This window comes from Equus przewalskii, chromosome 26 (genome assembly GCF_037783145.1).
Source record: "Equus przewalskii isolate Varuska chromosome 26, EquPr2, whole genome shotgun sequence".
Classification (NCBI taxonomy): domain Eukaryota; kingdom Metazoa; phylum Chordata; class Mammalia; order Perissodactyla; family Equidae; genus Equus; species Equus przewalskii.
This window is the reverse complement of record NC_091856.1, coordinates 31810912-31822881: the sequence shown is the minus strand read 5'-3', so window position 1 is coordinate 31822881 and position 11970 is coordinate 31810912. Positions and strand designations below refer to the sequence as shown.

At 58.8% G+C, this 11970-nt stretch overlaps 2 protein-coding genes across 7 annotated transcripts; one reads left to right on the top strand and one right to left on the bottom strand.

Annotated features, from left to right (window-relative positions):
- The first annotated feature begins 758 nt into the window (after positions 1 to 758).
- Positions 759 to 8522, top strand: SPOUT1 (SPOUT domain containing methyltransferase 1). Of its 6 annotated transcripts, none has more exons than XM_070596837.1 (12): positions 759 to 865; positions 1479 to 1524; positions 1817 to 1942; positions 3433 to 3592; positions 3826 to 3915; positions 4028 to 4077; positions 5325 to 5377; positions 5656 to 5728; positions 5833 to 5931; positions 6466 to 6568; positions 6709 to 6856; positions 7744 to 8522. In XM_070596837.1, exons 1-12 carry the CDS (start codon positions 830 to 832, stop codon positions 7810 to 7812), a joined length of 1053 nt encoding a protein of 350 aa, XP_070452938.1. In that variant the 5' UTR covers positions 759 to 829; the 3' UTR covers positions 7813 to 8522. The 6 variants fall into 6 exon arrangements, with proteins under 6 accessions (XP_070452938.1, XP_070452937.1, XP_070452942.1 ...); XM_070596836.1 differs by lacking the exon at positions 5325 to 5377 and adding an exon at positions 4277 to 4407; XM_070596838.1 differs by lacking the exon at positions 5325 to 5377 and adding an exon at positions 4277 to 4407 and having other exon boundaries at positions 789 to 1134.
- ENDOG (endonuclease G) lies at positions 7902 to 11281 on the bottom strand. The gene is made up of 3 exons (XM_008520051.2): positions 10634 to 11281; positions 9457 to 9566; positions 7902 to 8250 (listed from the first exon to the last, which is right to left on the bottom strand). The coding sequence occupies exons 1-3, from the start codon at positions 11138 to 11140 to the stop codon at positions 7968 to 7970; spliced, it is 900 nt and encodes a 299-aa protein (XP_008518273.2). The 5' UTR covers positions 11141 to 11281; the 3' UTR covers positions 7902 to 7967.
- Between the last annotated feature and the right edge of the window lie 689 nt (positions 11282 to 11970).

Sequence of the window (11970 nt, the reverse complement as noted above, 5' to 3'; positions counted from 1 at the left end):
TAATCCCGGCTATATGACATTCTGGAAGAGGCAAAACTGTAGGGACAAAAAGATCAGTGGTTGCCAGGGGCTTGGAGGAGGGTAGTGGAGCACAGAGCATCTTTATGTCAGTCAAACTATATTGTATGATATTACAGTACCACGTATGCATGGTAGATACATGACTTTACGCATTTGTCAAAACCCACAGAGTGTACAACACAAAAAGTGACCCCTAATGTAAACTATGGACTTTAGTTAATAACAATGTATCAATACCGGTTCATTAACTATAACAAATGCCCACACTGACACAAGATGTTAACACCAGGGGAAAGCAAGTGGGGGAGATAGGTTATATGGGAACTCTCTGTACTATCTACTCGATTTTCGGTAAACCTAAATCTGCTCTAAAAACTAAAGTCTGCTAATTAAGAGGGAGTAAATGAACGAATCTATAAAAGAACTGGATTAAATTATCTCTAAGGTCATTTCCAGATCTGAATCACACTCCAACTCTGGGCGTCAGGGTCCCCAGGTATAAAACCAAGCTGAGGTTTGAGTGTCGTGGTCGTCCAGAGCCAGAGAGCGGCTCTCCAGTCGTCCAAGGGACCAGGACAGTACCCAAAACGCTGCCCATTTAAACCCCAGGCCGGCCATGAGCCCCGCCCACCCAGCTCGGGCACTGCGCGCCCGGGGAGCCCAGCCCAGCCCACGCGCTCCCCCAGCAGCCAGGCGCCTAGGCCACGCCCCCGCGCGCCGCTGGCTCCCCGATTGGACAGCTCGGAGGAGGTGTGGCCGGAAGGGGTGAGAGTGATTGGCTGGGCGTGGGCGAAGACGTGCGGCGAACATGGCGGAACGCTTGAGGAAGCGGCCTTGCGGCCCGGTGGGTGGTAGAAGCTGGGATCCCGAAGCAGGACCGGCGTGGGGGCATGAGGACGCGCCGCGTGCAGGGCAGGGCCGCGCACCCCGCTCCCTACTTCTCGCTGATCTGGGGCCAGAAGCCCCGAGGTGCCGCATGCTCGTGGCCGCGTGCGCCCCCGCCCCGATGAGAACCGGAGGTGGGAGCCGGGGTCTGAGCCAGAGCCGGGACAGCGGCAGGTCATCCATTGTCGGACGCCCTCGAGGCTCCTCTGGCCGGCCCGGATTCGGGAGGTGGGACCCTACTCACAATCCCGATCCCTTTCGTGGCGTGTCTCTTCTGACTCCCAGGGTGGCGTGCGCAGGTCTTGTTCCCCTGAGCCTCAGTTTTCTCTTCTCTCCAGTGGGAACTCATTCAGCAACTTATTCAGTGCCTGCTGTATGCCAAGTGTCGTCTCAGGGACTGGGGTGCAGCAGGTCCTTGCCTCGCTCTCCCTGGGGCAGCAGCGTGTAGGGGTTCCCTGGTTTCCTCACCGCCCCCATTTAGAGGGAGGAGACAGCTGTGGAGCAGCAAGTGGGACTCCTCCCACGTTGACCATTTAGCCTCACTCCTGTACCTCTTCCCACTCCCACTCCAGGGTGAACACGGGCAAAGAGTCGAGTGGCGAAAATGGAAGAAACAGAGTAAGTAAGGGGCTGGGGAGTTTGGTGGAGGGGGGAGTCTGTGCTCACCCTTTCCCCAGGCCATTCCAGCAGTGCACAGCTGAACATTAGGGAGAGCCCCCAGGTTTGTCCCCTGTGGGTCCCACAGCACCCAAAATGGGGAGGAAGGGGCTAGAAGTCCTGGGAGGTTCCTCTGGCTGCTCACCCAGCAGCAGCACTGGAGAGCTCAGGCTGACCCTATGGAGAGGGCACCATCTCCGGGATTGCTCCAAGTCCCTCTTCCCTCCACCAATTGGGATGTCTTCTTATCCAGAGAAAGAGGAGAAAAAGAAGTGGAAGGATCTCAAGCTGATGAAAAAACTGGAGCGGCAGCGGGCACAGGAGGAACAGGCAAAGTGCCAGCAGGAGGAGGAGGCAGCTGCACAGGGCGAGGACAGAGGTGAGCAGCTTGGGCCCTGGGCAGGGCAGAGAATGTTGTATCTGGAAGGGACCTTAGAGAGCAGTGGGTCCAGACGCCTTGTCCTGATGGAGAGACCCCGAGAACTGAGTGCTGACCTCCTACTTAGAGAAGGAATCATGTCTCAGGGGCTAATGCCTCCAGACCTCATCCTCGTGACAATAGTTATGTTTTACCTTTTTTTTAAAAAAAAAAAAATTGGCACCTGAGCTAAGAACTGTTGCCAATCTTCCTTTTTTTTTTTTCTGCTTTTTCTCTCAAAATCCCCCCAATACATAGTTGCGTATTTTAGTTGTGGGTCCTTCTGGTTGTGGCATGTGGGACGCTGCCTCAACTTGGCCTGACAAGTGGTGCCACGTCCACGCCCAGGATCCGAACCAGCCAAACCCTGGGCCGCCGAAGTGGAGCGTGCGAACTTAACCACTGGGCCATGGGGCCGGCCCCATGTTTTGCTTTTTTTATTGAGGATTTTAATTTCATTTTTCATTTAATTATTTTGATTCCATAATAAGAATGCCTCTTTTTTTCCTCATTAACTAATACATGCTCAAAACAAAACCCCTCGAACCATACAGAAAACTATAATGAAGAAAAGTCCCAGCAAGCCTGGCAGTGAACGTTTCTCCAGATGTTGTTGTCCCCGCTCAGACACACGTAGAGAGATGTGTAGACACAGTTTTACAGAAGTGAGAGCCCTTGATCGTGCACATCTGGGCCTGGTGTTTCTCATCCCACATTGCATCCTGGCTGTCCTTCCACGTCAGTACGTTTGGATCTACCCTAACAAATTATATCTTCTCCTTGGCCAGACCTGATGCTCTGGAGGGTCAGGGGCCGTACAGACCTGTAAGCCCAGTGATGGTGACCGTGGGGACAGTGACTGAGCATGTCAGCTGTCTCAGACACTGGGGAAGCCTTTTATGGGCATTAGCTCATGTGGCTCCCTTTGGATGACTCTCGGAGGGAGAGTGTGGTGGTCCCTCTGGAACCAGAGGCCTGAACCCCTATCTCAGTTGTCCTGCCTTTTTGTGACCTTAGGCCACATATTTGACCTCTCTGGGCCACAGGTTCCCCAACCTGGGGATCATAGTAGCACCTGCTTCCTAGGGTTATTGGGTAAGTGTGCACACATTAAAAAAAGTCATTCAAAATAAATATTGGCTCTCATTATCATTCCCATTTGACAGCTGGAGAACTGAGGCAGTAAGGGGTGGAGCCAGGATGGGAACTTAGCCAATGCCTCTAACCACCCCCTGGCCTTGCCCTGCTCATGCGAGCCTTGGAGATCGCTGAGTCCATTTTCCTCTTGGGGGGATGGAGGCCAGGAGAGGGGAGTTGGATCTATTTTGCTGATCTCAAAATTCCTCTCAGTGGGAAAATTCTCTAACTCTGGGCTCTGGGATTAGAGGAAGGGAGGAGAGGGCATGGCTCTGGCCTCTCAGACTGACCCTGAGCACCCCTCCCCTGCCCAGGGCGGCCCTACACCCTGAGCGTGGCCCTGCCGGGCTCCATCCTGGACAACGCCCAGTCGCCCGAGCTTCGGACCTACCTGGCCGGCCAGATTGCCAGAGCCTGCGCCATCTTCTGTGTGGATGAGATTGTGGTGTTCGATGAAGAGGGCCAAGATGCCAAGTGAGGGGCCATCCTCACTTGGGTCTCTGGGGCTCAAGGAGGAGGGGACCTGCCAGGATTGGCCTGATTTCACCCTTTGCCCTGCCTCCTTGCCTGGGCTGAGAACCCTGCCTGCAATGCCCCCATTGTCACCCTGGTGGGTGGAGTTGAAAGCGGGGGCCCCGCAGAAGTCGGACTTGGGGAGGAGCTGTCGAAGGGAACACCAAGGCTCCTGAGCCTGTCTTTCTCTCCAGGACTGTGGAGGGAGAATTCAGGGGAGTTGGCAAGAAGGGACAGGCATGCGTGCAGCTGGCCCGGATCCTGCAGTACCTGGAGTGTCCACAGTAAGGGGGTGAAGGGCAGACTTCCCGAGCAGGAGGGAGGGGTGGTGGAGGCGCAGGTCAGGCCAGAAGTGGCCTCGCCTAGGAACTTCCTAAGCTCCGCCTCCTTTGCTAGGTACCTGAGAAAGGCATTCTTCCCCAAGCACCAGGATCTGCAGTTTGCAGGTAAGGCTGGGGGCCTGACTGACCCCCGTCTCCTGTGGATCATCCCTCCAACCCTGAGAAATCAGCCCAGGCAGGGCAGGTCCTGTGCCTGGTGGCAAGCAGCAGGTCTGTGGCAGAGCTGGCACTTGGACCAGGGTTCCCTGCCACAACCCTCAGGTGCTTTTGCACCCCCAGACTTCCCGGTCCCTCCCCACCACAGGGCTCCTGAACCCCTTAGACAGCCCTCACCACATGCGTCAGGATGAGGAATCCGAGTTCCGAGAGGGTGTCGTGGTGGACCGGCCCACCCGGCCAGGCCAGGGCTCCTTTGTCAACTGTGGCATGAAGAAGGTAGGATTGAAGGGTGGGTTGGGACATCCTTCCCAGACACACCCTGGCTACGGAGAACAGGCAGGGGCAGGTGACTGGGGAGCCCTGGATCAGGCATCTCCGCCTGCTGATCCCCTAGTAATGCAGATTTGGGCCAGAGAAGTGCCTAAAATGGGACTCTTGATAGATAAAGCCAGGAGCAAATTTACTGTTTTTTAAAAAGCAAATCAACAGGGCCAGCCCTGTGGCTAAGTGGTTAAGTTCACAGGCTCTGCTTCTGCAGCCCAGGGTTTCACCAGTTCAGATCCTGGGTGCGGACATGGCACCGCTCATCAGGCCATGCTGAGGTGGCGTCTCACATGCCACAACCAGAAGGACCCACAACTAGAATCTACAACTCTGTACTAGGGGGCTTTGGGGAGAAGGAAAAAAAAAAAAGATTGGCAACAGATGTTAGCTCAGGGCCAATCTTTAAAAAAAAATTTAGAAAAAAAAAAAAGCACATCAACAGAAGACAGACGTTGTGTTAAAAACAAAACAGAACCCCACCAAAGCAAGTTTAGACTCACTCTGGGGCTGCTCTCGTGAGGCCAAGCCGAGCTGGGGATTGGAGCATTCGCTTACCACCTGTTTACCCTCAAGTCTCCTAGAGTCGGAGGAGAAACATTTCAATGTGTGGGATCCCCTCCCCTCAAAGAACAGACCAGAAATAACTGGCTAAAAGCAGACCAGGATGACCCAGACACAAATGAAAGGGGAAGGGCATGAGAAACCCCCAAGAGGGAGAGAAAAGGCCCTATCCTGAGCTCACAGTCGGCACACCTCGAGAACGGCAGTTGTTACTCAGCACGACTCCCACGCATGAAGCGTTTACTTCTTGCCAGGCCCTGTGCAGCCTAACGACAGCTATTGTTTACGGAAGGTCTTCTGTCTGACAGATGAGGAACCAGGTTCAGAGATGTCAAGTGACCCGCCTAAACTCCTACAGCTAGTAAGTGGCACATAGCCACAAAAACATAGAAAAGTGGGATTTCATCTACTCAGGAAATATTTACCTCCTACTCCATGCCCAGCCTGGGCCAGTATCTTGTGGTCATTTTGCACGAATAGTCTCTTACGAGCAGATCTGGCCCAGGTGCCAGGGATGGGGGTGGTGGTGAAGGTTGGCCTGGACCCCTCAGGTCCCTCGCCAGCTCCACAGATCCCATGTCTGGGAGAACAGTGACTCCTGCTGGTCGTGCAGGGAACGGCATCACTTTCTTTTCCCAGGAGGTGAAGATTGACAAGAACCTGGAGCCTGGACTTCGGGTGACGGTGCGACTGAACCAGAGGCAGCTCCCAGGTGTCCGAAGGCTTCCCCTACCTGGCCGGCCTGAGGGCTTGGAGCCTCCTTCCGCTTTCTTGTCCCCTCACCCCGTCTTCACAGCCTCTCTGCTTCCCCTCCAGAAAGCAAGACCTACCGTGGAAAAGTTGTGTCATCACAGGACCCTCGCACCAAAGCTGGTCTCTACTGGGGCTACACGGTCCGCCTGGCATCCTGCCTCAGTAAGGACAGAGCTCCTCCTCTGAATAGCCGTCCTCTCTGTCCGGGAGGCCACAGAGAGCCTTGCTTGACCCAAAAGTCAGACCAAGGTCCTTTCCCTGCTAACTTGCTGTGTGTCCTTGGGCAAGTGCCTTTCCTTCTCTGGGCCTTGGTCTCCCTGAGTGCGCTGCCTGGAATGCTGTTAAGGACTTCTGAGGAAAAGTACCATGATGGATTAACGATGTCTGCCGTGGGATTGGGAATGGGGGCAAAAGGACCAGATGAGTCAGAGGTGCACTCAGAGCTATTCTCAGAGCTCCTTGCTATGCGCCCTCTGCATTATTTCCCCCATCTGGCACTGGCGTGGGCTCTCCCTGCTTAGTCCCTGCCTTCCCGGGAGCAGTGGAGAGCCTGAGGGTGGCCTGTTAACCTGCATCCCTCCCCACCCCCCCGCGCGTGCACACACACACACACAGACACACACACACCACACCCCCCCCCCCCCGAGTGGCTGTGGCTTGTGGGGAGCAGGCCACCCACTGAGCTGGCCTCCCTAGGTGCTGTGTTTGCTGAGGCCCCCTTCCAGGACGGGTATGACCTGACCATTGGGACATCAGAGCGAGGCTCAGATGTGGCTTCTGCCCAGCTTCCCAGCTTCAGGTGGGTGCAGGCTGGGGCAGGGACGGGGGGCAAAGCTGTGCAGACTGGGCCTCTGCTGTGTGCAGGGGGCCGAGAGCTCTGGGGGCGGCATTCAGTGGGGCCTCGATGGGCAGTTAGTGACCCCCTCCTGTGGGTGCCAGGCACGCTCTCGTGGTGTTCGGGGGCCTCCAGGGGCTGGAAGCTGGTGTGGATGCTGACCCCAACCTGGAGGTGGCTGAGCCAAGTGTCCTCTTCGATCTGTACGTCAACACCTGCCCCAACCAGGGCAGCCGCACCATCCGCACGGAGGTGAGCCGCCCGCCTCCCCGGCCTCAGCTCCCAGCCAGGGGCGGGGGCCTTGGGGTCTGTCCGAAGGGGGTTGCAGCTCTCCCTGTCGTCACCCACCCGAGGCTGCCCTGAGCCGGCCTTCTCTGGGGGTGGTCTCCTCACCACCTGGGCCTCACCCCAGCTGACCCGCAGCAGGGACAGGATGCGGGTGAGCTGGGTGCTGGTGCGGGGCCAGCTGCTCCCAAGCTGGAAGACTGGGAAACCTGCTCATGCCTGCTCTGGGCTACGTTCCCTTAGCTGTTTGCCCAGTGTCCCACTGCCTTGTGTGTGACCGTGCTGGGCAGGGCAGCCTTCCTGCCAGGCTTCCCTGGCACCTCAGCCCTGTGGGGACAGTATGCAGCCAGCTCTGTGAGCCTTGGTCTTGGGCCTGTGAGCACTTGGCTGGGGAGGCTCTGTTGCTTCCATGGGTCTTAAAGGATAGTGACTAAACAGGTGGATGGTCCCAGTCTTCCTGTCCCCTAGGGCCCTGCCGGGGCCAGGTAGCTGTGAGCCTGTGAGCTGCACCCTCCCAGCAGGAACCCTGGCTCCCACCCTTCCAACAGCTGCACTGAGGGCTGTGAACTTCCTGCCCATCACCTCCCTGAGCTTCACCCTGGGAGGCAGGAATGATTAGGATCATCCCTGTTTGATAGAGGGGGAGACTGAGAAACAGAGAGGTGAGGCCCTTCCCAGCAGGGCACGCAGCCAGCCCGCAGCAGATGGGCAGCATGAAGCTGGGCCTTTCCGTAACCTACCAGGCGGCAGACCCCATGGGCTGGCTCCTGGGTGGCCTGGCACTGAAGGCAGCTGGGAGCCAGGGTGCCTGCCAGCCTCGCAGGCCCCAGCCCACTGCTGGGCTTCTCTTCCAGGAAGCCATCCTCATCTCCCTGGCTGCCTTGCAGCCGGGCCTCACGCAGGCAGGCGCCCGGCCCAGCTGAAGGTTCCGTCAGGCCCAGGACAGGAAGCAGCAGCGGAGAAGCCAGAGGTTCCGGCAGGTCACCTAGGACAGACACGGCCAAGACTCATCTCCAAAAATAACCACCTTTAATCTGACCCAGCCCCTAAGCCCCACAGTCTGGCTGCGCCGCCATCCTCACTTGCTGCCTGCAGTGATGGCCTTGACTCTGCCCGCCCTTGCCAGTATGTTTGGCACAAAGAGCAGCCCCGAGGCCCGCTCGATGCTCTCGATGGGCACCAGGAAGCGCTCCAGGGGGATGGCCTCATCCACGGGAGCGTTGGGCATCACATAGGAGCGGAGTTCGATTTGCCCGCCTGCTGCCTCCAGGATCAGCACCTTGAAGAAGTGGGTGGGCACCGCCACGTGGTTCTTGCCAATGACCTGGTACTTCATGTAGGACTTCCCGTCAGCCTCAGTCCTGCAGGCAGAACCAGGCACACACAGCCTTCAGGGCTCCCAGAGGGTCTGGTCGGACCCAAGGCCACCACCTCCAGGAAGCCTTCCCGGACCCGACCTCCACCTTGTGTCAACCTGCATGACTGGTCCTTCCACCTGAGGCTTCTGTGCCCTGCTTAGCTCCTAGGGGATGGGAGCTCCCTGCAGGGCAGAGATGTACTCTTACCCTGACTTCCTCGTGCTCAGCATGGGGTCAGGCAGGGTGGGTGGTAGCAATAAATGCTGTTGGAGGAATCAGGCCTTCTAAAGACTCGCATTCATCCCTATGGACATGCGATCACTGTCTGTTTCTCCCCGTGGAGAGTGAGCACCCAGTGGGCAAGGCTGGGAGGGCTGAATGTCAGCCCCAGCGAAGGGGGCCTGGTACATAGCGGTGCCCGAACACTGGCTGGGGGACTTCCCAGCCATAGGAGGCACTTGCTAATTCAAGGTTATCAGTGCCCCAGCCACCACCTCAGCCCTGAACAGGGTGACATCCGCCTTCGTACTTTGTCCCCTAAACAACCACGAGATAGATAACGGGCATCCTCCCTGTGTTGGTGGAGAGGACCTTGAGGTCATTTGCCCACAGTACGCAGAGACTAGGCAATGGGGCCTGGCTTCCATCCCAGGCCTGTGGACTCGGGAGCCAGCTGTTCTCCCACAACCCATTGCCTCTCTCACTCCTGTCTTCAGTGGCCCAGGGAAACCACAGCATGCCCAGAGGAGCTCAGTCCGTTCTCCCTGGGAGACGGCTGCAGAGGGACGAGCGTGAAGGCTCAGGGTCAGGAAGATGGAGTTCAAACCATAGCTCCGGGAGGAGGGTCGGGGGGTTGCTCCAAGCAGAGGAGAGACTGAAGGCAAGCGAGGTTGGTGCAGGGTTTCTATCTGGGAGAACCCAGGGTTGGGTGGATGTGACAAGAGGTGACGTAGGGGAGAGGAGCAAGGGCAGATTTAGGGCCTGATGCCCATGGGCAGAGGGGACAGGGTCTAGGTGGGCGCCCCAAAGGTCTCTGGCTGTGGAAGTAGAACTAGGCGGCCCAAGGCAGGGAATAGACAGACTTGCCAAGAAACCAGATGAGTGGTGACCTGGGAGTGGTGACACCAAGCCTGGGCAGGATTAGTGGCAGGAGGAGGCCTCTAGCGAGGGAGGACCCGGTGTCCCCAGGGTCCTCAGCTCTGGCCTCACCTGGGCAGGAATAGTGGCCCCGTGCAGACATAGACGTTCTGGTAGGTGCGGGTCAGGCTGCGGCTGTACTTCTCCAGGTTGTTCCAGGCGTTCTGGTTGAGGTGGGGCACCTGGTAGGAGAGGTGGGGCTCAGAGAACTGTGGCTGGGGCCTTTCCCCTCTGTGGGAGGGGCTGCCCCAGGCCCTGAGGGGTGGGCACTGACATCAAGCCAGGAGATTGGTGGGGGTGGGGGGGAGCATGTAGAGGAAACTGAGGTTCAAGGAAGGGGAGTCACTCTAGGCCATGTGGCCATGAGGGTGGAGTTCACACAGAGCTCAAGGGGGTGCTGGCTCGCCCCCATCTAGCAGGGGAGGACTAGTAGCCCAGGTCTCAAAGCCGTTTCTCAGCTCCAAAGAGCCATACGAAGGAGAGGGGCACATCTTTGAGAGAGAAACTGAGGCCTGCCCCAGCCCCCAGGGGCTCCTGAGAAGGCCAGCTCTCCCGACCATCTCTGCTTTCCTTTTCCCAGCCAAGCACTGCAGAGCGCAGCCGGGACTGTCGGGAATCTGCTTCTGACTCCATCACTTGGGCTCTCCAGTCCTCAGCGCAGTGTGAGTCAAATGCTCAGGGGGCTGTGCTGCTGGGAGCACAGAAGTCAGGTGCAGAGGCCTGGACCCTGCCGGCTTCACCCAGAGCCCCACATCAGTTTCATTCCACTGGTGACCGGGTCCTGCTGGGAACAGGGCTAGAGGTGGGGTGGCTTGTCCAGGAGCACAGTGACTGCTCCTAACAGCCGACTGACTGCGTGCCAGCTAACTTGCCTTTTACTCCTGGATGGCAGGCAGAGTAGGACAGTGGCTGAAAGCTCTGGGTCCCCTGGACAGGCTCCCTGGGTCTCCTCCCGCTGTGTGACACTGGGCCAATCATTTGCCTGTCTGAGCCTCAGTTCCCTCATTATAGTACTTTTGTATGCATTGTGTCTTCAGTTGTCAGCGCTACTGCATGAGATAGGTGAGTAAGTTTATCCCCATTTTACAGACAAGCTCAAGCTCAGGGAGGCCGGGGCGCTCTGTTAAGGCCAGACTGCAGAGCGGGTGCTCGCCCCCGGGCTCGGTCCCTCCCGGCCCTAGAGCGGGCGCCCGCAGCTGCCCATTCTGCAGAGGGGCGAAGCGAGGCTCCGCGGGGGCGCGCGGCCTACCTGGGGCGCGACGTTGCTCAGGTAGAAGGTGTCGTCCATGGCCTTCTGGCTCCAGCGGTGGTTGGCGGCGGCGGCGAGGTGGCCGCGGTCGAAGCCGCTGCCGCGGTAGTCGGCGTTGGTGGCGCGGTGGTAGGCGTGCACCGAGTCGTCCTCGCGGAAGTCGCACGCGCGGCGGTCGCCGTCGCCGCGGAGCCGCTCGGGCCGCAGCTGCTCGACCACCCAGAGCGCGCCGCGGGTGCGCGGGTCGTAGCACAGCACGTACGACTCGCGGCTCTTGAGCTGCACCAGCCCGGGCAGCCCGTACTTGGTCAGCTCGCCGGCGCCGCCGCCCGCCGGGCCCCCGGGCAGGGCGGGCAGCTCGGCCGCCGCCGCCACGGGCAGCACGGGCAGCCGGCCCAGCAGCCCCGGCGCCGCCCGCGCGTCCGCCCGCCGCCGCCGCCAGCTCTCGGCGGCCGCCCCCAGGCCGGCGCCCAGCGCCAGGGTCAGCCCGGCCTGCAGCGCCCGCATGGCCCGGGAGCACGGCCCTAGCGCGGCCCACAGCGCAGGGACCGCCGCGGCCTCGGGCGTCCGACCCGCCGGGCTCTTAAAGGGGCTGCGCCCACAGCTGGGCAGGGGCCGGGTCGGGGCGTGGGAAGGTGGGCTGTGCGTCCTCTCTCCTAACGCTCCCAAGCCCTTGGGGCTCCAACAGAAGCGGTCAGGACGGCCGAGCCGACCTCTCGGCGCCCTTTCTTTGCCCTTTTAAGAATCGGACCTCAGAGGCGAGGCACCGACCCCCCGGTTGGTGATTGGCCGCCGCCAGGCCCGGCTCGCCCCGCCTCGCCTCACGGGTCTCCGCGAGGGCCCCTCCTCCTCTGCGCTAACAGCGAGCGCGGAGAAAGCGTCAAGTACGGGTCTAAAGTGCTTCCATCACTGTTTAATCCTCAAGACCCCGAGGGGGAGCTTCTAGTTGGCAGAACAAGGACAAGACCCCAGGTCTGTCTGACACCAGAGTCTATCCTCCTAACCATTCACCATAAGGCAAAAGTTCCAGGACCCTGGCAAACATTTTAACACCCGGCGTGAGGACAATGATGCAGCGGTGGATGCTCATTGCTGGTTGGAACAGAAACCGGTACCAGAAAGCAAGCTCAGAGTGTATGAAAAGCCTTAAAAAGGCTCATACCTTTCAACCTACCTAGAGAACTGAGCTGGGGAAATAAATCGAGAACACAAGGCTTTGGGGGCCACCACTGATGCAGCGGTTAAGCTCCCACATTCCACTTTCACAGCACCGGGGATTTGCCGATTGGGATCCTGGGTACAGACCTACACACTGCTTATCAAGCCATGCTGTGGCA

Bases quoted from the DNA above. Each gene is read 5' to 3' on its own strand.
- SPOUT1 (XM_070596836.1), top strand. From the start codon at position 830: ATGGCGGAACGCTTGAGGAAGCGGCCTTGCGGCCCG. The intron at 4,078-4,276 runs GTAAGGCTGGGG...TCCCCACCACAG, and splicing joins CCAGGATCTGCAGTTTGCAG to GGCTCCTGAACCCCTTAGAC. The intron at 6,857-7,743 runs GTGAGCCGCCCG...CTTCTCTTCCAG, and splicing joins GCCGCACCATCCGCACGGAG to GAAGCCATCCTCATCTCCCT.
- ENDOG (XM_008520051.2), bottom strand. From the start codon at position 11,140: ATGCGGGCGCTGCAGGCCGGGCTGACCCTGGCGCTGGGCGCCGGCCTG. The intron at 9,567-10,633 runs GTAGGCCGCGCG...CTCTCCTACCAG, and splicing joins TGAGCAACGTCGCGCCCCAG to GTGCCCCACCTCAACCAGAA. The intron at 8,251-9,456 runs GTGAGGCCAGAG...TTCTGCCTGCAG, and splicing joins GGGCCACTATTCCTGCCCAG to GACTGAGGCTGACGGGAAGT.